At 42.1% G+C, this 26,123-nt stretch overlaps 1 protein-coding gene across 2 annotated transcripts in view; it reads right to left on the bottom strand.

Annotated features, from left to right (window-relative positions):
* gnao1a (guanine nucleotide binding protein (G protein), alpha activating activity polypeptide O, a) overlaps positions 1–26,123 on the bottom strand; it is a 170,126-nt gene that overhangs the window by 106,220 nt on the left and 37,783 nt on the right. For both annotated transcript variants that reach the window (XM_079500987.1, XM_079500988.1), the window contains exon 3: positions 25,631–25,772. In XM_079500987.1, coding sequence (XP_079357113.1) covers positions 25,631–25,772 — 142 coding nt within the window. The remainder of the gene's footprint in view (positions 1–25,630; positions 25,773–26,123) is intronic.

The following is a 26,123-nucleotide window of genomic DNA, read 5'->3' as shown; positions in this document are numbered from 1 at the left end:
ACAGTTTGATACCAGAGACGGAAACAACAACAACAAAAATGAACCGTTACTGTGGTGGGATGTTAATTATGTGGCCTTCCACTACTAAACTAACACGGTACATTTTTATAGTCAGTAGCCTACATGTATTACATGAAAACTGAGCGTTTTACTGTGTAGTATACTTGCTATTCGACTGATTTCTCTGAAAATAGGACAGTCCTCCTCTTCGCTGATGGATGGCTTGTCCGGGAGGCATACTATGATCCGACGGAGCATTGGTTCGAAGGAGCATTGGTCCGAGGTGCGTTGGGGGTCGGGAGAGGGTTGGGGTTAGGTTTAGGTGTGCTGCCCCGGGGGAGGTTAGGGTTAGGGTTTGAGGTAGGTTGTCGTTCGGACCAATGCTCCGTCGGACCAAACACATGAACCCAGCTAACACACCCCATGCTCATTTTCCTGTCAATGTTCAATCAATTCAAAACGACAACAAACTAAAAAAAATACTAATACCAATACTAATACCAATACCAGTACTAATAATAATATCCCATAATAATTATTAACCCATTAAAATCAGGGAAAGCATACGAGTCATTTTTGTGTTGTCCATTCAAAAATAGCAGAACTACTGGTGTAGAAGACATTTGTAGAATCGGCCTCAGTTCCACAATGCTTAATACAATACATAATAATAAATTAATGAAAATAAGAAAACAAACAGTTGGGTTCCTGACAGTGATAGCGTACATTGTAGGAGTGTCGCAGTGAGCTTGTGATGTGCCAGGAGGTGATAATAATGTTCATCATATAGACAGGAAGTGTTATTTTTAGACGGGCCTAATTAGCAGAGCCAACAGCTGGCTGACACACAGCACGGATGATGGCTGGAGTTCAATAATATGGAACTTAACCGTATTGTAGCACAGAAGAAACATCCACGTAGCATTACCGACTACTACTGAGAAACATCCACGTACAGCATTACCGACTACTACTGAGAAACATCCACGTAGCATTACCGACTACTACTGAGAAACATCCACGTAGCATTACCGACTACTACTGAGAAACATCCACGTAGCATTACCGACTACTACTGAGGCACTTCTCATGATGCTTCCATAACTCGGACAGTGAGGAACTGTTTTGGACTTTTATTACCTCTCCTTTTATCCCATTCTGGGCGAGAACCCCTTTTGGTGTTTTAAACATTATGTTATAATTTAGCTATTGAAAAATAGCAGATCTACAAGCTCATAGCGCGCCACTCGGTGGCGCGCTATGAGCTTGTAGGTCTGCTATTTTTGATTATTGGCGAGCCATGTGGTCAAAAAACGAACTAATCATTTGGTGCTTTATGCTGCACACCCGTTTCTCCACCAAATGTGGAATTTGGTATAAAAACAAAAACGTGAGAATGTGTCCGTTCTCCATGGTCAAGCAGTTTTTTTTTAAAATATATATATATATATATATTCTTTTGGCTTTCGCCTTTATTTTTCATATTTTTTATGGAGGGACAGACAATAGGCTGACAGGAAATGGGGGAGTGACATGCCATAAAGGCCGTCGGGATCGGGAGTCGAACCCGCGGCACACTGCCAGACTGGATTACCAGCCAAGGCAGCCTGGTCAAGCAGTTTTAACCCATGCAGAATTGTTGCAGACCCACCTGACTCTAACCAGTCGACCTGTGTGGGTCAGTCCACTATGAGCACAGAAGGAATTTTGTACAGTTGATGTGGACACTTGCAAAAATACCCTTGAGAACCACTGTGATCTGACAAGCCCAACATCAGTGGATAGACACGGATGTGAACAGCATGCATGATTTGTCAAAAACTTCAAGGTGCTCAGCCTATCTGCTCAATTTGCTGTCAACATACAACGGACGATTATGAAAGGCTGGTGGGGGAGATACTACAAACACCCTACAAACACAACCAACAACATCATAAGTAATTCACAGAAAGTTAACACTCACTTTGTTCACAGACGAGTGTCTGTTGCCAGAAATGTCAAAAATCTCAGACACATATTTCAAAGAACCTCGCTCGGAGCGTGACAGAAATCAAATAATTCAACTTCCCTTTTATGTATGCTGCCAGCGTTAGCTGTCTGGAGCGGGATTTGAGGCACAATCGCGTGCGCTCAATTTGGAGCCGATAGAGATGTTCAATTACAAGTGTACATGTAAGCTCATACGCTTTTATTTTTATTACATAGAATAAATAAGGAATCCTCTGAGGACTGTGGTCTTTTTAGTTGATTAAAGGGATGCTGTGGGGCTTTACTGCACCGCCTGGAAATCTATACCTTCATGGAAGCTCTGCTGCTTTCAGAGCATGTTGGTTCTAACATCCAACAGAACAGAACAACAGAGGCCCAGTCTGATGCATGGTAGAATGAAACAGAACAACAGAGGCCCAGTCTGATGCATGGTAGAATGAAACAGAACAACAGAGGCCCAGTCTGATGCATGGTAGAATGAAACAGAACAACAGAGGCCCAGTCTGATGCATGGTAGAATGAAACAGAACAACAGAGGCCCAGTCTGATGCATGGTAGAATGAAACAGAAAATGAAACAGAACAACAGAGGCCCAGTCTGATGCATGGTAGAATGAAACAGAACAACAGAGGCCCAGTCTGATGCATGGTAGAATGAAACAGGACAACAGAGGCCCAGTCTGATGCATGGTAGAATGAAACAGAACAACAGGGGCCCAGTCTGATGCATGGTAGAATGAAACAGAACAACAGAGGCCCAGTCTGATGCATGGTAGAATGAAACAGAACAACAGAGGCCCAGTCTGATGCATGGTAGAATGAAACAGAACAACAGAGGCCCAGTCTGATGCATGGTAGAATGAAACAGAACAACAGAGGCCCAGTCTGATGCATGGTAGACTGAAACAGAACAACAGAGGCCCAGTCTGATGCATGGTAGACTGAAACAGAACAACAGAGGCCCAGTCTGATGCATGGTAGAATGAAACAGAACAACAGAGGCCCAGTCTGATGCATGGTAGACTGAAACAGAACAACAGAGGCCCAGTCTGATGCATGGTAGAATGAAACAGAACAACAGAGGCCCAGTCTGATGCATGGTAGAATGAAACAGAACAACAGAGGCCCAGTCTGATGCATGGTAGAATGAAACAGAACAACAGAGGCCCAGTCTGATGCATGGTAGACTGAAACAGAACAACAGAGGCCCAGTCTGATGCATGGTAGAATGAAACAGAACAACAGAGGCCCAGTCTGATGCATGGTAGAATGAAACAGAACAACAGAGGCCCAGTCTGATGCATGGTAGAATGAAACAGAACAACAGAGGCCCAGTCTGATGCATGGTAGAATGAAACAGAACAACAGAGGCCCAGTCTGATGCATGGTAGAATGAAACAGAACAACAGAGGCCCAGTCTGATGCATGGTAGACTGAAACAGAACAACAGAGGCCCAGTCTGATGCATGGTAGAATGAAACAGAACAACAGAGGCCCAGTCTGATGCATGGTAGAATGGAACAGAACAACAGAGGCCCAGTCTGATGCATGGTAGAATGAAACAGAACAACAGAGGCCCAGTCTGATGCATGGTAGAATGAAACAGAACAACAGAGGCCCAGTCTGATGCATGGTAGAATGGAAACAGAACAACAGAGGCCCAGTCTGATGCATGGTAGAATGAAACAGAACAACAGAGGCCCAGTCTGATGCATGGTAGACTGAAACAGAACAACAGAGGCCCAGTCTGATGCATGGTAGACTGAAACAGAACAACAGAGGCCCAGTCTGATGCATGGTAGAATGGAAGAAGAGGAGACATGTTTGTCTTTTACAGATGGAAGAGGATGCTTCGCATTATGGGAGGAAATTGGAGGGCTGGCGAAGAACAGTAAGGCCAGTTATGATGCTGGCATTACTTGTCGAACTGCATGGTCCATGCTTAGTATGTCACGCCACCGTGCGTGGGAATTCCGTGGGAATTCCGTGGTCAGACAATGGTCTGCCCCAACCTCATGTGAAATGTTTCCCCCCTAATAAAGTTGTTTTTATTTGTTTTCTCATGCCCCGCCATGTAAAGCACATTTGAGCAGTCATATACACACTGAAGACACTTTATATAGGCACTTGCTGCACTTGTTTATCTGTTGGGATAAAACGTTTTATTGCTTAAAGGGGAATACCGTTCATTTTCAACATTTTTCTATGAGAGTTGTGTGGAAAACTGGAAATAATAAAAAGTCCCCCCCATCCTGTGTTGCCTAGAACTGGAGGTCTGCAACACAGAATGGGGGGGACTTTCTTATTATATCCACACAACAACTCTAAGGTATATTAATGACAGTAAAATGTTGAAAATGAGTGGAATCCTGTAGTCACTATTCACTGGGATACCAAAAAACATTTGAAAAAAAAGGTTTCTCACTGTTCTCGGGTTGAATATTGATATGAATTAAAATGATGAATTAATGAATTACAAAGCTTCTAATTAATTAGATTAAAATTGTTAATCGAGTCCCAGGCCTAGTGTAAACACTTTATCCTATAACATGGGCTACATGAAAATAGCCAATTTCGATTTCCTTTAGATCACACAGACTACATAGTCTATCCTCCTCCACCGTGCCTACATATCTACCTGTCTCAATATGCAGACCAAGTATGCCAGCTCTAATTTGGGCACATAAGGATCGTTTCTTTTTTGACAGATTATACAGTACATAGTTTTCTGTCTCACAGTATGTGCGGAGCTTTGGTTTACACCATATGTCCAGTGCCCATCTATCCTTTACATTTTGAAAAATAATTTATTTTATTACCTTAACCTCTACTTGTTGTTTATTATAATAATTGTCTTCATAACCAGCCCTCGTAAGAATATCGTACATGTCCGTACCCCATGCGCCCTTGATCAAAATATCCCACTCAAGAATCTTTCTTACAATTCTGTTAGAGTTCAACCCCAGTATTCTGTTCCACAGACGTACCATGTGCACACTCCACCGTACCTCATTGAGTTCCCACCCCGTATCCCCCAAGATAGCCAGGGTTGGCGTGAATTTGTGTACCCCCAGGAAGTATCGCATTGCTCTATTATGCACGGTCTCACTTTTAGGGTATTGTTTATATATACATATGTGAATGTGCTAACCTCATCAGGAGATATTCTCTCATGCCAACTGTCTCAGTCACTCTCTTTGTCACCCAGTCCCCTTTCTCTCGGTCTCTCACTCTCCAGCACACCCTCTACACTCCAGGGGGAACATGTCTGTCACCCTCTGGAGGGAATCACTTCTGTCACCCTCTGGAGGGAATCACTTCTATCACCCTCTGGAGGGAATCACTCCCATGCATTCTCTTTCAGCACCTGAGAACAAAGACGGATGTCCTCGCTTGTCAGGTCGAGACCTTGTATGTCCGAAAAGTGTACCTTTTTCCTTTAAGAACGTTTTAAAATAAGTAAAAATAGCCGGTCTACAAGCTCACAATGTGTCAGGACACAACGCATTGTGACCTTGTAGATCTGCTATTTTGACTGCTTCTGCCTGATGAAGTAGAGCATTGATTTACGAGAAAAAAAAACAAAAAAAACGTTAAAAGTTGAAAAATTGAGATACGAGGTTTCTGCCCGACAACAGCGATATCACACGCCTCTCCAGAGGAAGCTTTGGTAGATGACACACACACACACACACACACACACACACACGCATGCACACACACACTCAGTTGCCATTTTCTGGCTCTACGTAGGAGTAAGTCACACACATCGCTGTTGACTAGAAAGACATTTATTAATTTGAGTGTGCACTATCTTCTATTCCAGTGGAAAAGACCCCCAGAAAATGTTTTTTTATTTCCAAAATATTCTAAATATTAAAACATTATATATACATTATATTATAATTTATTATTATTATTATTATTATTTTAAATAACCGATTTTGATGTATTAACCTTCTTTGCTGAACCAGTGTTCTATTCTACTCCACATAGTTGGAGGAACTTTGCAAGTGAGGGCGACATCCATATATGGAGAGAGAAAATCCCTCCACTGTTCTGGTTTACTGTGTGTGTGTGTGTGTGTGTGTGTGTGTGTGTGTGTGTGTGTGTGTGTGTGTGGGGGGGGGGGGAGACACACCATTGTATCATACTCTTTTCACCTGTTGCATAACTGGCCACATTTATACTCCGACGCATTATTAGCTTGTGTGTCAGTTCTTGTCAGTAAGCAGCAGCATTATGTGATGGAGTATATACATTATGCCGAACGCACACACACACACACACACACACGCACACGCACACGCACACGCACAGACACAGACACAGACACAGACACAGACACACACACAGCTATGACTCTTGACTCTACAACTACACTAAACTAAAGCCCACCACAACAACCTGTGCCCTTCTGGGCACAGGTCTCCACCAGGAGGATAGGAGTGTGTGTGTGATGTTTGGCAGAATGTTTAGGAGTAATATAAACGTGTGTGTGTGTGTGTGTGTGTGTGTGTGTGTGTGTGTGTGTGAGAGAGACGCGGCTTGGCCTGTTGTATCTGTAGGTGTACTGTCCAAAAACTTGTTTTGCACAAAGCGGCCTCCTGGTGGCGCTATAACAGGCCGTTCTGGAAATTTTGGGGCAGAGGTTCATCATTGGCATCCAGGGAGTGTGTGTGCAAAATTTGGCATCGACCGGGTTAACGGTGCCGGAGATTAGCTGTTCACAGACGGACGGACGGACACACACACGGACACACGGACGGACGGACGGAGTGCAAAACATACTCTCTCCACATGCCTTTGGCCTGGTGGAGACAAAAATCAGTTTGGATTCAAATCCTAGCGCATTGTTTGCCCTTGTGGTGCACATGGGCAATGTTCCAGCGAACAATCAATACCTTACGTCTTTCTCTCTCCTTACCTCTCATTCTCTCTCTAGATCTATCGTCAGTCATAATTACCACTCTGTGGAGTGTTGTTTATAGAGAAGGCATGCAGGTACAACCTGAACCTTATGCCCCCAAACAGGGCCTCCTACAGGTTTATATAGAAATATATCACCATGTTATGATATCCAAAATCCCACACTCTAGTTAAATATGAAGATATCGATATTGGTGTGTGTGTGTGTGTGTGTGCGTGCGTGCGTGCGTGCATGCGTGCGTGCGTGCGTGCGTGGTAATGCGTATACTATGTTGCTTGTGCTCTGGAATGAAAAGGGGAGAAATGCAAAAGGCTGTCTTGTATAGACATACGGTATAGTGTGTGTGTGTGTGTGTGTGTGTGTGTGTGTGTGTGTGTGTGTGTGTGTTGCTCTTTAGATGGGCAGAGGAGTACAGCCTCCAAAACACATCAGAACACATTACATCAAGTAAGATGGGGAATGGCGCCCTTAAGGGACGGCCACGCACGCACACACACACACACACACACAAACACACACACTCAAACGACCATCTCTCTACCAGCCTTTCAAAAGGACCATCACAGTACTCCCTCAAGCCTTCTAGGAACGCACGCACGCACGCACACACGCACGCACGCACGCATGCACGCACGCACACAAAACGTACACTCCTGTCTTTGTGCATATCGCGCCTTGCTAACCTCCCCAGCATGGCTTTCCACACTTGCTAGCATCATAGCACTGCTGTCAGGCAGAAACCATGTATCTCCATGCTTCAGATATTGATATTATATGCAATAGCTTTAATGCAGAACATTGTATTAAAGGTGTAATGGCATTCAGCAAGCATTTAAAGTCTTTATCATGGTCCTTCAAATGTGTATTCAAAGGTTTTAACAGAAAAATCCACTCTTTTCTCTCTGTGTTTTTTGTGTGTAATTGAGGTTAGAAAACCTAAACAAATCGTGGTATTGTTTATTTAGTCATTGGCTGAGTGAAATGACCTGATTGGTCAGCATAGCCACATTGTAGGGGTGGGCGATATGACATTTCTGGCCGATATAGATATAAGGAATTGCTGTTGTGGCCGATAACCGATAAACCGATATCTGATCTCATTCTGTAGCCTACTAAAAAAATTATAATTTAATTTAGTCCATTCTGAAAAAGCACTGAATTTGAAAAAGCAATGCCTCTTTATTCGAATACTAGGGATGCATCAACATAAACAGCTTAAAACTAGGGATGCATCAACATAAACAGCTTAATACTAGGGATGCATCAACATAAACAGCTCTTCTTTTTTACACCAGGGGTTCTCAACGTTTTTGGCTGGGGACCATGTATCATTGCATGATACATGCCCCCCTCCCCACCCCCAATACAAACTGATTGCAAAAATAACCTTGATATTAGAGAAAATATATCATAAATGAATACTTTAACCAGATTAATTAAGGAAATGTTATGCATGTAGCCATGTACTCTATGTACTATGCAAACACATTTCCATTTTCCAGCCATTCAGTTGCAAAAAAAAAATAATAATAATAATTTGGGGACCCCCCAAAATAATTTGGAGACGCCCCCCCCTAGGGGGGGGATCGCGACCCACGGGTTAAGAACCCCTGTTTTACACTGATCACACACACACACACACACACACACACACACACACACACACACACACACACACACACACACACACACACACACACACACACACACACACACACACACACACACACACACACACACACACACACACCCCAATACAATTCTGATTGGAGTGGACCATTGACCGAGAGACCAGTAGAATGCCTTGGTGGCCCTTGGCCCTTGGCCTAGAGTGACAGATCCACCAGGCTAATCAATCACATATCGACAGTGAAGCCGTATAAGACCTTGCTCCGCTTATTGATTCATCAGTCTAAAACATTGTCCTTCAATTTGTCATTTAACATTCATAGAACAGGGCACGTCCCTGGAGCCAAGGCAAACTGCGAAATAAAGCGGTTTGTGCATCTGAGCGTGAGTGTTTGGATGTGTGTGTGTGTGTGTGTGTGTGTGTGTGTGTGTGTGTGTGTGTGTGTGTGTGTGTGAGTGTGGGAGAGGCACACACTGCTTGTTAAGTGCCTATAGCTACGTTCTGCAAATTAAAAGGAGGTTTATTGTCATAATTGTAATTAGCTGTAATAACATGGGCTTACGGTTAGTGTTTGACCATATGCCCTAACGCAGGGGTTCTCAACGTTTTTGGCCGGGGACCCCCGGAAATGCTTTGGCAATGTCTCGGGACCCCCGCCCCGCCCCCTCCCGACCCCCAATATAAATTGACTGCTACAATAACCTTAAACCATTTTGGGCGGGAACCCCTTTTGGTGTTTTAAGCATTGTTATAATTTAGCTATTGAAAAATAGCAGATCTACAAGCTCATAGCGCGCCACCGAGTGGCGCGCTACGAGCTTGTAGGTCTGCTATTTTTGAAAAATCGTGAAAAAAAATTATTATTATTATTATTATTATTTGAAAATAATTTGGGGACCCCCTAAAATAATTTGGCGACCCCCCGAGGGGTCGCGACCCACGGGTTGAGAACCCCTGCCCTAACGTGACAGATCTGCTATTTTCACTACTTTTGTGTGACTACTGTATACCGGCCTTCCTGTGGAGCAGCGGGGGGGGGGGGGGGGGGGGGGGGGGTCATTCAATTTATTTTTCGCCGTCCACTGTACCACCTGAATTTATTAATTTGGAAAAATCCAGGATTGGATAAGAACACAGATTTGTTTTGAATGTCTGAATGTTGTCTGTTAAATTGGCTGTTCACTATAAGGACGTTTCTGCGTTGGGAAAATGCATGGCAGTTGCCTTGGAGAACGATGACTGTATATCTACAACTGTTTGTATTTTACAATATAATATAATAAAAACTCCATCCACCCACCCACCCACCCATCCATCCATCCATCCATCCATGTATGTAAGTATGATGTAATTCATATAACCCATTTGTGGGCAGGAACCCCTTTTGGTGTTAGCATTATGTTATGCTTTAGCTATTGAAAAATAGCAGATCTACAAGCTCATAGTGCGCCACCGAGTGGCGCGCTACGAGCTTGTAGGTCTGCTATTTTAGAAAAATCGAAGAACGACTGACATAGAAACATAGCTTTTTCAGAAAACTGTCAGGATGTAGAAGACATTTTTAGAATCAAAAAAAGTTGAAATATGGGTATACAGCACAAGGTTTGTGCCTGACAGTGAGGGCATACAAGTTGTGAATGTACAGTATGAAGTTATTTAAAGAAAATCCCTGAGCAACTTACAAAGCAGCAGCAACAGAATGCACTGAAACCATTAGGAAGTGAAATGATCCAATATTCCCTAAAGAAGCACGCGCACGCACACACACACTTGCGCAAGTCGCACGTATACACACACACTCGCGCGAGTCGCACGTATATACACACACCACTTCCCAGGTATGGTATCATCATCCTTCCTGTTGCTAGGATACAGCTCATTTTTCTGCGCTACAGATCTAATGACAACAGAGCTTTCTCCCTTTTATCACACGCTCTTTTTATTATTTATATTTCCTCAGTTCCTTCTCTCCACCGTCTCTGTCCCTCTCTGGTGTCCTAGCTCAAAACAGTATATACATATACATATACACATATATATATATATATATATATATATATACACTGTGTGTGTGTTGGTGTGTTGGTGTGTGTGTGTGTGTTGGCCCTAGTAGTGTGTGTGAGTGTGTGTGCGCGTGCGCGCGTGCGTGCGTTTTAATAAGTGAACTTTAGTAACCCCGTATTAGTTTTTCATTTTGTTTTGGGGGAGGTATTTTTGCAAGCCGATTAATTTTACTCTGCTACATTTCAAATAGAAATGTTGTACTTTTGACTTTTGACCACATTTCTAGAAAGGGAGTCTTCAAAATAAAACAATGTTTTATTTTGTTGTTTGTTTGTAATATGTTTATTGTATGGTTAACTCATATTATATATATACTCACATTATATTTGAATTACTGTTCTTCATCATTTCTACTTTTGAATACTGAATAACCATAGAATGAACACTGATTGATTGATTGATTGATTGATTGATTGCTTTTAACAAGATTGTTAACAGTTACAAGGAGTACTGTCAATGGTTATGCTAAGAGGATAAAACAAAGGGCCCTATCTTGCGTGCCCCTTACCTTACCCCTGAACGTCTTTGCCAAGCCATGGTTATGTGGACTGGCGTCACATCTGCTATACAATTACAATATCAGTGGTTCTCAAAACTTTAATTTGTGTACAGAATATGGAACCAAATGGACCCGAGGTGATGCCGAGAGGAGAGGGGAGAGGAGAAGAGAGGACATAAGGAGGAGAGAGAGAGGTGAGTCCCAACATAAAGAGGAACAAACACAGGTGTTGCTCTTTGTTCCTCAGAGGAAGAGGAAGGTCAACGATGTACCACGGTTAGGGTGACAGATAGGATGTACTTCAAAATGCACGCACACACACCTGTGTGTGTGTGTGTGTGTGTGTGTGTGTGTGTGTGTGTGTTTGACCTTCTTATCTTGGCTGGAAGGAATCCATACCGTCACACACACACACACACGCTTCAAAGACTCATAGAAGTTCCTCATTATTACCCTGGCGGCGTATCTGTTGTTGCAGTACTCAACGTAAAGTTTAAACACATGCATTTATACATGTGAAAACATATTGTTACCACACACACATATAGTTAGTCTAACACACATATCACATAAACACACATATGCCCATGAACACAAACAATGTATACACGCACACCGCTGCCGTCTTTGAAGATGTTTTCAAGGCCAACTCTTGCACAACACAGCTGTGTTCACACAACAGTATGAAGCCTGCAGCAGATCCTCTTTACCCCACTGTGCTGTGCATCAAGTGATCTAACCCCCAAATACCCTTGCTAATGTTTTATGTAAGATTATCTACAGTATCACTACAAGGTCAGCTGTGTGCTACCGGCAGCCTGGAGGTACATTGGACTATAGTAGCAGGTGCCAGGTGGACTATAAAACCTGGTGGACAATGTAGACTCATACATTGGGGCGACTGTGGCTCAAGAGGTAGAGCAGGTCGTCCAATGATCCATGGGTCGGCGGTTCGAATCTCGGCTGTCTACATGTCAAAGTGTCCTTGGGCAAGACAATGAACCCCAAATTGCTCCCGATGTGCGACCTTGCATGGCTTCCGCCGCAATCGGTGTATGAATGTGTGTGTGAATGTAATGCACAATCTATGTAAAGCGCCTTGGATAAAGGTGCTATATAAATGCACCATTTATATAAATGCACCATTTATATAAATGCACCATTTATACAGTATGTTCCACTTAAAGGGGCATTCCACTCATTTTCAACATTTTACTATGTCATTAATATACCTTAGAGCTGTTGTGTGGAAATAATAAAAAAGTTCCCCCATTCTGTGTTTCCTAGAACTAGAGGTCTGAAAAAAATCATTAACATGGTGAAACACATCTTGATGATGTCATCAAGATGTGTTTCACCATGTTAATGATTTTTTTCATAATTACAGTTCTAGGAAACACAGAATGGGGGGGACTTTTGTTATTATTTCCACACAACAGCTCTAAGGTATATTAATGACATAGTAAAATGTTGAAAATGGGTGGTTTTCCCCTTTAAGTAAAAGTAGCAATACTGCAACGTCGAAAAACTCTGTTTCAAGTCAAAGTCCGGAATTCGAAATTTACTTTAGTAAAAAGTAAGTAGTAGTGATTGTACAAAGGTATTGGTATCAAAATGTACTTAAAGTATGAAAAGGAAAAGTACTCATGCAGAATGTCCCATTTCACAAGTTTTCAAATGTATAAAATCGCGACGCATTGTGAACTTGTAGATCGGCTATATTCAAATGGTTGAAATATATATAGGGCTTAAGTGGTTAATGTATGTTTTGTAACTAACAATAATCCAAATCTACGAAGTAACTAGTAACGAAAGTTTTAAAATAAACGTAGTGGAGGAAAAGTATAATATTTGGGTCCGAGATGTAGTGGAGTAGAAGTATTGGAAATACTCAAGTAAAGTACAAATACCAAGTACAATACTTAAGTAAATGTACTTAGTTGCTTTCCACCACTGACTAGTATTACACCATAAGAGCAACATTTATGGACTATTATTGTCACATGATCACTGGGAATACACACACATGAACATGCCTGCACACACACACACACACACACACACACACACACACACACACACACACACACACACACACACACACACACACACACACACACACACACACACACACACACACACACACACACACACACACACACACACACACACACACACACACACACAGCTTCAGTGGTTGGTTTCCACAGCAACACCCAGGGACCCATCTGCCACCTCTCCCATCTCTTCCCTACTATCCCTCTCTCCCTCTCCTCTCTCTCTCTCTCTCCCTCCACCCCACCCTGCTTTCCGGTCCAGGGAGACAGTGTTTTTCAGCAGGGAGCAATGTGTGCGTGCATGTACTTGTGTGAGCGCGTGCTCGTGTGCATGCATATACATGTGCGGCAGTCAGCAGGGCTGCAACGGAATCCCAAATGTGTTCAGCATGCATGGGAGGCTCCAATGGCTCCAATAATGTGTTGTTCAGCTGCAACAACTACAGCTTGTATAGATTTCACTACTTTGCATTATAAAACAAATTATAATACAGGGTTACGTGGTTAATAACTAGATTTAGTCGATTATTTAAATAAATCTAAAAGAAACTCTTCATGTTGATTCATCGTGTTTATATACACAACGGTATACCTTTTTGAAGGCTATACAATTCTACTTTTTTCATGTCATATGAAAGCAGGGAAGGGCTTCAAATTGACATATTGGTTGTTCAGTTTGACCCACCAGTTTTGGAGATATGGCTTATAGAGTAATGTCTTGCAGAAAACAGCGAGTTGAGAAAATAGGCTTGAAAGGTTCACTTCTGTGGACTCTAACATTACACCTTCATATCCATATGAGTGAAACGGCCGGGATGACATGTTTATTTTTCAAATACAGTTCTTATATGGGGCGATCTAAAATCGCGCTATGGGGACTACAATGCAAATACAAAGTACATGAACCCGTGGATTTGCGCCCTTTACCGATATTGACGTCAGACTTCGGTGCTCCAACCAGTCTTAGATACAGTGGACCCTTCTAGACTGCGCTTCAATGTACCTTATTGAACGGTAGTGAATAACAAAGACTCTGGTGACCTGTAATGTACAATCATGTCTTTTTTTTGTTTGTATTTCGTTTTTTGTCTGTGCATTGTAATGTTCGTATTGTGGTACTTTTCCTATGTTGTGTTTAAAAAAGAAAAATGTGTGGTTCTATATACATTGAATTGCGATTGTTCAGCTGTGAAATTTCAGAGCCTCAATAAAAATACATTGAACATCGGTGCTCTATGGCTGTGTGGAAATTCAGAGGCATAGGTGCAGCCAGCGAGGAGAGCACATTGTAAACAGCAACCGTGTTAACAGCACGACAAACAGAGAAACGTAGAATTAATTGTTAGATGGGAAGTATGCTAATAATCATATTCTAATTTTTTCTCCAGTTTAATCTCAAATGTTTATTCATTATTCTGAGTTGCTTATAATTTAGAATGAATGCCAACAGATGCCTAACAGTCTGTTAGGCATCTGTTGGCATTCAATGAGATAACAGATTAATGTTCAGAGCAGAAATGTACTGTAGCATACATATTAATTGGGTGTAGGAGGGGCAGTAAGGGACTAAAGGGAGTAGCTGGCCCCCAAAAAGGTAGAGGACCACCGGCCTAGAGGTTGCATGTGTGAGCTATAGGATGCATTACATCATCATGACAGCCCTACTAGCATCAGTAGCATGTACCGTACGGTACTGCTGACCAAAACACAACACCACAAGCCACAGAGTTGTCCTCCTACTAACTGCTCAGCTAATAAATAGACAGGTTTGTGTTCTATTGGTGGATTAGTGGGTTAAACCTTTTACCAGGCACAGTCGATGCTATGGATTGGATAGACGTCTCTCACTGACTCTCCCATCTTTCACTCTCTAATACTAACATCCCCACGCCACTTACTGTGAATCAATAGAGACACAGCATCTTCTGACTCAAAGCTTCAAAGCTACTGAGATGCACGCCAGCGTCGCACAGTGCTAATGTTGACAGCAAATTAGATTAGTCATAGCCTTTTGAATAAAATGTAATTTAGTTTTAGTCATATTTTAGTCATCTGTACCGTTTTCTTTTCTGTTTTCTGTTTTTTTCTGGGGGTTTTGTGGGCCTTTTGTGGGTGTTGTAATGCCTGAAGTTACTCTTCTCCACTAGTCCCTCCCTATGACATTTTAGTCAAGTTTGTTTGTTGTTTTGATTTAGTCTTCGTCATTGAAAAAAAGGTAGTCAATGAACATTTTTCATCATAGTTTTAGTCGAAGAAATTAACACGGGTGCAAACCGAGCATAAAGCGAGCGTGGAGGCATGACGCAAAAAATGTGAAATGATTACTGTAACTGTACCAGTTATCATGGTACTTACTGTACCATGTTTCAGAAGATGGAGAATAAACCAGAGGCAATGACACTTTTGTAGCATGCGTGCGCGTGAGTGCACACACACACACACACACACACACACCTTGGACATAGAATAGCGTTGAACATGCGTGTACAGAGCACACACAGACAGGTTATTTTTAATCCCGGGACTTGTATGGATGCACTGAAGCAATTAGTTTCTATAGAAAATGTATAGCCGATGGGCAATGCAACAAACACAGGCTAGGCACGTGTTCACTTGACACGGTGGCGCTTCAGACATGTTTGACGCAAGAGCAATGCAGTGTGCGAATGCACACACACACACACACACACACACACACACACACACACACACACACACACACACACACACACACACACACACACACACACACACACACACACACACACACACACACACACACACACACACACACACACACACACACACACACACACACACACCATGTGTCACTAGTTACCGCCCTGGGCTCACTCATAACATTCGGTGAAGTAAGCTTTATTATTGAGAGAAGCGTGCATGCAGTGTTCAGTGCATTGTATGCCGTGGTTATGAACCAGTATCGCTGGAGGTCAGGTGGGATTTTAGACTGAGCCAAGCTCCAGAGCAAATAATCCCGTTGTTGGCATTAATTCAAAAACAAAATTAATTAGTTGGTTAATGTGGGCTCCATAGAAAGTGTTATCAATAATTCAATTCATCTTTTTGATCATTTGTGTCATTTGTGTCTGTGTGATATAGTGGCATTATATAACGGTCATTAGAGATGAAAGCGGTTCTGTCACTGCTTGTCAGGTCCACATTTGCACATTGCCATTGTAGTTTGTACATTCATTGCACATTGCCATTGTAGTTTGTACATTCATTGCACATTGCCATTGTAGTTTGTACATTCATTGCACATTGCCATTGTAGTTTGTACATTCATTGCACATTGCCATTGTAGTTTGTACATTCATTGCACATTGCCATTGTAGTTTGTACATTCATTGCACATTGCCATTGTAGTTTGTACATTCATTGCACATTACCATTGTAGTTTGTACATTCATTGCACATTGCCATTGTAGTTTGTACATTCATTGCACATTGCCATTGTAGTTTGTACATTCATTGCACATTGCCATTGTAGTTTGTACATTCATTGCACATTGCCATTGTAGTTTGTACATTCATTGCACATTGCCATTGTAGTTTGTACATTCATTGTTGTGTTCAGTGGTGGAAACTACAGTGCATGCACTCAAGTACTGTACTTGTTATGTACTTTTACTTTACTCGAGAATTTCCAATTTTCAATACTTTATACTTATAATATATATAATTATATATATATTGTACCATACTACTCCATTACAGCGCAGAGGCAAATGTACTTTTACCTCCACTACAATTATTTGCAAACTTTAGTTACTTGCCATATTGAGGCTTATATGTGCATATATGTGGATGAATAGGACATATATGTCTCTATATAGCTTAAGCAACATATGCTGTATGCATATATATGAACATATATATTTCATTTCCACGTGGGGTAGTAGTGAACATAGCCGTGCTATATTTTATTTCCACGTGGGGTAGTAGTGAACATAGCCGTGCTATATTTCATTTCCACGTGGGGTAGTAGTGAACATAGCCGTGCTATATTTCATTTCCACGTGGGGTAGTAGTGAACATAGCCGTGCTATATTTCATTTCCACGTGGGGTAGTAGTGAACATAGCCGTGCTATATTTCATTTCCACGTGGGGTAGTAGTGAACATAGCCGTGCTATATTTCATTTCCACACACACACACACACACACACACACACACACACACACACACACACACACACACACACACACACACACACACACACACACACACACACACACACACACACACACACACCATGTGTCACTAGTTACCGCCCTGGGCTCACTCATAACATTCGGTGAAGTAAGCTTTATTATTGAGAGAAGCGTGCATGCAGTGTTCAGTGCATTGTATGCCGTGGTTATGAACCAGTATCGCTGGAGGTCAGGTGGGATTTTAGACTGAGCCAAGCTCCAGAGCAAATAATCCCGTTGTTGGCATTAATTCAAAAACAAAATTAATTAGTTGGTTAATGTGGGCTCCATAGAAAGTGTTATCAATAATTCAATTCATCTTTTTGATCATTTGTGTCATTTGTGTCTGTGTGATATAGTGGCATTATATAACGGTCATTAGAGATGAAAGCGGTTCTGTCACTGCTTGTCAGGTCCACATTTGCACATTGCCATTGTAGTTTGTACATTCATTGCACATTGCCATTGTAGTTTGTACATTCATTGCACATTGCCATTGTAGTTTGTACATTCATTGCACATTGCCATTGTAGTTTGTACATTCATTGCACATTGCCATTGTAGTTTGTACATTCATTGCACATTGCCATTGTAGTTTGTACATTCATTGCACATTGCCATTGTAGTTTGTACATTCATTGCACATTACCATTGTAGTTTGTACATTCATTGCACATTGCCATTGTAGTTTGTACATTCATTGCACATTGCCATTGTAGTTTGTACATTCATTGCACATTGCCATTGTAGTTTGTACATTCATTGCACATTGCCATTGTAGTTTGTACATTCATTGCACATTACCATTGTAGTTTGTACATTCATTGCACATTGCCATTGTAGTTTGTACATTCATTGCACATTGCCATTGTAGTTTGTACATTCATTGCACATTGCCATTGTAGTTTGTACATTCATTGCACATTGCCATTGTAGTTTGTACATTCATTGCACATTGCCATTGTAGTTTGTACATTCATTGCACATTGCCATTGTAGTTTGTACATTCATTGCACATTGCCATTGTAGTTTGTACATTCATTGCACATTGCCATTGTAGTTTGTACATTCATTGTTGTGTTCAGTGGTGGAAACTACAGTGCATGCACTCAAGTACTGTACTTGTTATGTACTTTTACTTTACTCGAGAATTTCCAATTTTCAATACTTTATACTTATAATATATATAATTATATATATATTGTACCATACTACTCCATTACAGCGCAGAGGCAAATGTACTTTTACCTCCACTACAATTATTTGCAAACTTTAGTTACTTGCCATATTGAGGCTTATATGTGCATATATGTGGATGAATAGGACATATATGTCTCTATATAGCTTAAGCAACATATGCTGTATGCATATATATGAACATATATATTTCATTTCCACGTGGGGTAGTAGTGAACATAGCCGTGCTATATTTTATTTCCACGTGGGGTAGTAGTGAACATAGCCGTGCTATATTTCATTTCCACGTGGGGTAGTAGTGAACATAGCCGTGCTATATTTCATTTCCACGTGGGGTAGTAGTGAACATAGCCGTGCTATATTTCATTTCCACGTGGGGTAGTAGTGAACATAGCCGTGCTATATTTCATTTCCACGTGGGGTAGTAGTGAACATAGCCGTGCTATATTTCATTTCCACGTGGGGTAGTAGTGAACATAGCCATGTGGGGTAGTAGTGAACATAGCCGTGCTGCAAGCTAGATCTCCATTTCCACGTGGGGTAGTAGTGAACATAGCCGTGCGGGGTAGTAGTGAACATAGCCGTGCTGCAAGCTAGATCTCCATTTCCACGTGGGGTAGTAGTGAACATAGCCGTGTGGGGTAGTAGTGAACATAGCCGTGCTGTAAGCTAGATCTCCATTTCCCTGAAAGGTAAACAGACATTTTTTGGACATATGAGGTTTCCGCCCGACAGCGGCTATATTTAATTATGTATGACTCTTTTGAGCCATTTAGAGGATAAAAGAAATAGTGCTGCGGAGGGCCAAATCTGGCCCACGGCCCACACACACACATAGGAAGGATCTATAATATGGAAGCTCTGTGCCAAAGCCTTCTCTCTGAAAGCTTCAAACTGAAAACATGCTCGCCTATTCATACGGCAGTGACAAGGCCTATCTTCAAGCTGGCCGTCACTGAGTGGTTGGTGTTGTGTGTGTGTGTGTGTGTGTGTGTGTGTGTGTGTGTGTGTGTGTGTGTGTGTGTGTGTGTGTGTGTGTTACACTGTCCTTGGACACAGGCTTGTGGAATGTGTTGAGAGGAAGGCAAAACACAGGGTCACCATAGCAACCGACCAAAGAGAGAGAGAGAGAGAGAGAGAGAGAGAGAGAGAGAGAGAGAGAGAGAGAGAGAGAGAGAGAGAGAGAGAGAGAGAGAGAGAGAGAGAGAGAGAGAGAGAGAGAGAGAGAGAGAGGGAGATAGAGAGAGATAGATGGGAGGGGACAGGAGAAAGAAAAGGGGAAGAGCAGGCTGATGAGATGATGAAATAAAGTCTGTACTCAATATGTCATTCATGGATGTCCCCAATCAATCGCCATGCTGAATCCCACTGGCTGTGTAGGATAATAGGCTGAACTAAACACTGAACCTGTAAATGCACAGTAATAGAGGGTATGCACATGCATGACGTGAGTGGCAAATTGAGTGTGATTAATGTCGTTTAATGTTGTTTAATGCAATCAAACAGGACTGTTCTGTTTGGATGAGCTGTCAAGGCCAGAAAGTCGTTTTTTTGCCACTTAGGCGTTCCCGCATATCTTCTGAGTATGATTATGTCATGCGCATACCCTCTATTGAATATAACTAATTTATTTTCAGATTAAATAAAGGAAATCAATAGGGCTATGCAGTGAGTTAAGTCATTTTCAAGTTTGTTCAAGGATGTGGGATATTCACGATTATGTTAATAATGGAGATTGACCATGATAAAAACATTACCTTGAGTCTTTTTATTGCTATATGAAATGTTTTTTTGTCGGTTTTTTTGCCACTTAGGCGTTCCCGCATATCTTCTGAGTATGATGATGTCATGCGCATACCCTCTATTGAATATAACTAATTTATTTTCAGATTAAATAAAGGAAATCAATAGGGCTATGCAGTGTCATAGTCATTTTCAAGTTTGTTCAAGGATGTGGGATATTCACGATTATGTTAATAATGGAGATTGACCATGATAAAAACATTATCTTGAGTCTTTTTATTGCTATATGAAATGTTGCATTAACTAATTGCTTACCAATGACGAGATTCTCATCATGATGTGATTTCAGTGGTCTACAATAGAGGGCGCTCTACTCTACAGCAGCCTGTGAATGATCCCAGAATCAACGAAGAAGAGTACAACCGGAAATCACAGCTGGTTTAGGATCATGCTAAAAAAAATATGAAAAATAAAACTTCCTCTGCTTTGTGGTGGTTTGGGGTAAGAACAAGCCAAATACAACCTACCATTAGTATGGAATGGATTATCGCTACGGAACGTTTTTATTTTTTGTCCGACTCTACAAGACTCTACTGCCTCTTTCGAAGTGATCGGTGGGAAGAATAATATTCTATGATTTTTTTCAAAGGTTAGTGAAAATGCATGGAATGGCTTGCAAGGCCAGCTATAGACACTGTTTTAACTCTGCCAGTCAATGAGTTAAATATACTACCATCCCTAGCTGTTGCTCTGCCAACATCAATACGTGCATAGGCATACATAAGATCCAACCTGGAAGAGTGTCAACGATTGTTGGAATTGGATAAACATTTTTATAACTAAACGCCCTCTGTCTGGAGCTTTCATCAAATACAAGCGTGTGATTGTAAGTAACACTGGAGCCTTTGGATCAGATTCCCTTAGCTGTGCAGCCCTGTGGGACACGTGATGTCCCACAGGGCTCTCTTCTTGGACCACCACATTTTTGGGTCCAAAGCAAATCTCGATCCTGGACGTGTCCTAGCCAACCTATTACAGATATTTTGTCATTAACCACTTGCATAACCGCCAATACGGATGTCATAAAAAAAGTATAATACTGTTTTGGCAGATACTGTATATTTTTTTAAATTATTATTTTGGCTTGGCCTTTCCTTCTACCGGATTGCGCAACCGCGCTGCCGTCCACCTCCCATTATACAGGCTTACTAAAAAGCTGAATAACTTGAAATCTACGGAGCTTTCCGTGGTTTGGATAAAACGCACAATGTTCGGAGGTCTTTGCTGATTATCCGGTGGTCTAAATGGAAACATTGGCGCTTTCTAGAGCAAGGATGGCTTCATTTTAGCTCGCTAGCATTGACGCTATTTATTTAGCATTAAAGATGGACGCCCAGACAGGATGTCAGTCCAGCGTGTGCTACATTGAAATCGGCCTGGCAGTCTGCGTGCGGTTGGCTCTGCGTCCAGCAGGAGGCAGTATATGGGTTAATTAGTATAGATACCCGATCTTGTGGAGAGCCCTATCTTGTGCCTCACCTTAGCCCTTATGTCTAAATAGTTTAGGCATGTTTTACTATTTTGATTATATTTTTTTCTTTTTAAGGGCGCTAGCCCCTCCAACGTTTTATGCCCACACAAAAAACAGCAAATCACGTGATGTCACGTGACAGCCAAGTCTATGGATTTGTATGCCCCAAAATGGACTATGGACTTTAAATGTTTTCCTTTTAAGCATGCAAGACTAAGCTTTTTCCTGGGGGAAACCCTGACATTATCCCGTGTGTAATGTGATACGTATCGCATCGTGGCCTCTGTATCGTGATATGTATCATGTTGTGAGGTCATAGGCAATACCCAGCCCTAACAACTGCCTGATGACCCCACACACACACACACACACACACACACACACACACACACACACACACACACACACACACACACACACACACACACACACACACACACACACACACACACACACACACACACACACACACACACACACACACACACACACACACACACACACACACACACACAGTAAACTTGTTGTGGTCGTGTTGTACTCTGGGCGTCCTTGCAAAAGAGAGCATGCTATCAATGGTCTTTCCTGTTTAAATAAAAGGTCAATAAATATGTAAACAATGATCTATATGCCTTCTTGCCTTGGACCCTTCTCTTCACCTCTATTCTACTTCTAGAAATACAATACCAAGCTATATTAAACACAATCACACACGTGCATGCAAGCGACAACACACACACACACACACACACACACACACACACACACACACACACACACACACACACACACACACACACACACACACACACACACACACACACACACACACACACACACACACACACACACACACACACACACACAGTGATATCATATCCTAATCAATAGGAGTATTGATATTTCAGTCCTCTTCTCTCAGAGTATCAATGTTGTGATTAAAAATGTACTGAGCATTCGGTTAAGGTTAAGGTCAATGATGTGCTTAATGCAACGTGTTTTGTAGTGTGTGTGTGTGTGTGTGTGTGTGTGTGTGTGTGTGTGTGTGTGTGTGTGTGTGTGTGACCTTTCAACCGATCATATTTGATCAATGTACTGCTGTATGGTAAGAGGGCAATTTGCCCTCTGTGTGTAAAGTTTCGGTTAGCTTGTAGCGTCCTGCACAAACACACTAGGATAGGATACAACACCATGGCTTTCGATTTCATTAAAATGCCACAATCGACACTATTGACCACCACATTCTTCACATCTTCTAGGTAGCTAGAAAAGCCTGTAGGCTGTAGCTACTGGTGAGTGCAGCTTTCGGCATTAACAGATCAGTCGGCATTACCAGATCAGTGGCCTTGTGGTTAGAGTGTCCGCCCTGAAACTGGGAGGTCGGGGTCCCGGTCGGGTCATACCAAAGACTGTAAAAAATGGGACCCAATGCCTCCCTGCTTGACACTCAGCATCAAAGGGAATGGATTGGGGGTCAAATCTACTAATCAAATGATTCCCGAGCGCGGCGCACGCTGCGGCTCACCGCTCCAAGAGATGGGTCAAATGCGGAGAACACATTTCACTGACTGCGGTAACGTGTGTGACAAATCGTATGACTTTGACTTTGACTTTGTAATTCAAGGAAAACTATCATATGACTGCAAGCAAGATGTGTTCGGCTTTTCATGAATTAGCAAGCGGTCAGGCTAATGTTCTCGAATGCACAATTGAATTGAAAGTGATTTAGGTGAATACATGTGACAGCACTGTCATTTCCAAAATGCCACATGCGGTTTTAACCACCATCGATATCATCATCATCATCATCATCATATTGTGTTACTGCAACTATGCAATTCTGGTCTGTTTTGCAATGTGACCATAAAAAGTCATATTGATTCATCAATCAATGAGAGACTTTGTGACGCATTTGTTCGATGGGTTTGTAACTTGGTAATAGGATTAAATACTATACTATTGTATATGTATGGACAGAGCTGACCGAATGAACATGCAACGTCTAAAACATGTTTGTACAGCTGCTAAAATCACAACCAAGAAGATGTGCATGTGGCCATGCGTACAGTATGTGTGTCTGCTCAGTGTGAGTGTAATCAATGTCTTTCAAACATGAAACTCCAGCAAAAGGTTAACGTTCTGATGATGGCCCTCCTCATCCATGTTGCTTCCGTTTTTGTTGGCGAAGGTTCTTTTTGCATAAAGAGAAACCTGGACGTAGCCCGCCTGGCAGCCAATCAACAAACTGCATGATTGCAAAAAGTGTTCATAATCATAATTAGGGCTGGGTGTACAGCCTCGGTACCCAGGCTTTTATTTTCCTTTGTGTTCGGCTCAAAACATGAAAGCCTGGGGGAACGAGAGACATTTCCTGGTCTAGGAGAGTAGGAGTGGGAGTGAACCACAGTGCAGAGGGGGCGTCGCTTTCCTCCGCTGATTTCTACCAGGGAGGGGAGGAGGGGTGGGGGCTCAGATCGAATCCCCAGCGGTTGCTACTTGCACGCCTGCCCCTCTTGACCAGAAAGCAGGCTGGCTATAGGCCAGGCTCGGGCTGGATGACCAGACCTTGACCAGAAAGCAGGCTGGCTATAGGCCAGGCTCGGGCTGGATGCAATAACCGCAATACCGCGGTTGTGTAAGGCAGACTGCGGTATCGAGTTCATAACGGAGATTATTTTTGAATTAAAATATTTAGCCCACGATTTTGTAACCCATTTTCACCCCGTGCCAATTGCCTAAACTGTAATCCTGTGCGCGGTCTCTCCTTCTGCCAACCTGGGGAGTGCCCCGAAATGAGCTCATGCTCCCTTCAATGCATGAGGAGTGAGCACGCCACTTACTGCGCCACTGTGCCTCTTATAGAGCGTCGCAGTCCCGCCCCCTTTCATGACGACGCCAGGCCCAGGAAATAATTCCCAATGCATTTTTCCCATAGACATTTCAAAAAGTATTTATTTAAAGACTTCGTACAAAGCCAACAAAAGTTGTGACAAATCATGACAACACACACAATATTTTGGACCAAACAAATAATTACAAAGAAGAAAAACAACAAAAAAAGTGTTGTAACCTTCCGTTTTCTTCTTCTTTCCAATTATTTGTTCGGCTCGAAATATTGTGTTTGTTGACATGATTTGTCACAACTCGAGTTGGCTTTGTACGAGGCTTAAAAGGTCTTTAAATTAATACTTTTTGAAATGTCTGAGGATAATTTACGTACAAAGCCAACTCGAGTTGTGACAAATCATGACAACACACACAATATTTTGGACCAAACAAATAATTACATACAAAGAAGAAAAACAACAAAAAAAAGTGTTGTAACCTTCCGTTTTGTTCTTCTTTCTAATTATTTGTTCGGCTCGAAAAATTGTGTTTGTTGACATGATTTGTCACAACTCGACGCTTAAAAGGTCTTTAAATAAATACTTTTTGAAATGTCTATGAGGAAAATGAACGGGGAATCATTTCCTGGGCCCTGGTAGGGGGCGGGACTGCGACGCTCTATAGGTATCGCTCAATACCGTGATACCGCCATACTGTTGGTAAACAGTGATTCATTACAGAGATAACAAAAAAATCTAAAAATCCATACCGCCCAGCCCTATTCATTATGATGATTTAGAATTCAAATGTCAATGTCATGAATGATGCTTTGAAGCTTCTAACTATTCATACAGCCCTAGTGTGTGTGTGTGTGTGTGTGTGTGTGTGTGTGTGTGTGTGTGTGTGTGTGTGTTTTTGAGGATGCGTGCGACCGTGCATGCGTGCACTGACCTTGCGTTCTTTGTCTCCGTAGTCCAAGCCCAGCGTGTCCATGGCGCGGACGATGGCGGCCAGCGACTGGATGGTGTTGCTATAGACCACAGGCTTGTACTGCTTCACGTCATCCCCTGAGAAACCATCCTCGTGGATGATCCTACACACACACACACGTAGAAATGGTGAATAAACTTCGTCGGGTTGTCTGGTTTTCACTGTCCTATTATTCTCTACAAATTGGGAGAGATCTTTTTCGTATCATTTATCTGTGTTGCTACTACCCGTCAGCAGGTGCCTGAAGAAGGTCTAGGATTGACCAAGACGTTGCTTGCATAAGTGTTCCTATTGTGCCAAGATGAGCAGGCGTTATGCAGAGGCCAGAGGGTCACTTTATTCTTATTCTCTACAAGTAAAAGTAACTTCTCACAGAGGCAGATACAGTGGATGAGTCATGCCAGACAGAATATCAGTTGCGGACATTCGCAATGATACAAAAGTGGCATGTGTG

The sequence above is a fragment of the Electrona antarctica genome (assembly GCF_951216825.1).
Source record: "Electrona antarctica genome assembly, chromosome: 5".
In the NCBI taxonomy this organism is placed as follows: domain Eukaryota; kingdom Metazoa; phylum Chordata; class Actinopteri; order Myctophiformes; family Myctophidae; genus Electrona; species Electrona antarctica.
This window is presented reverse-complemented; position numbering and strand designations above follow the sequence as displayed.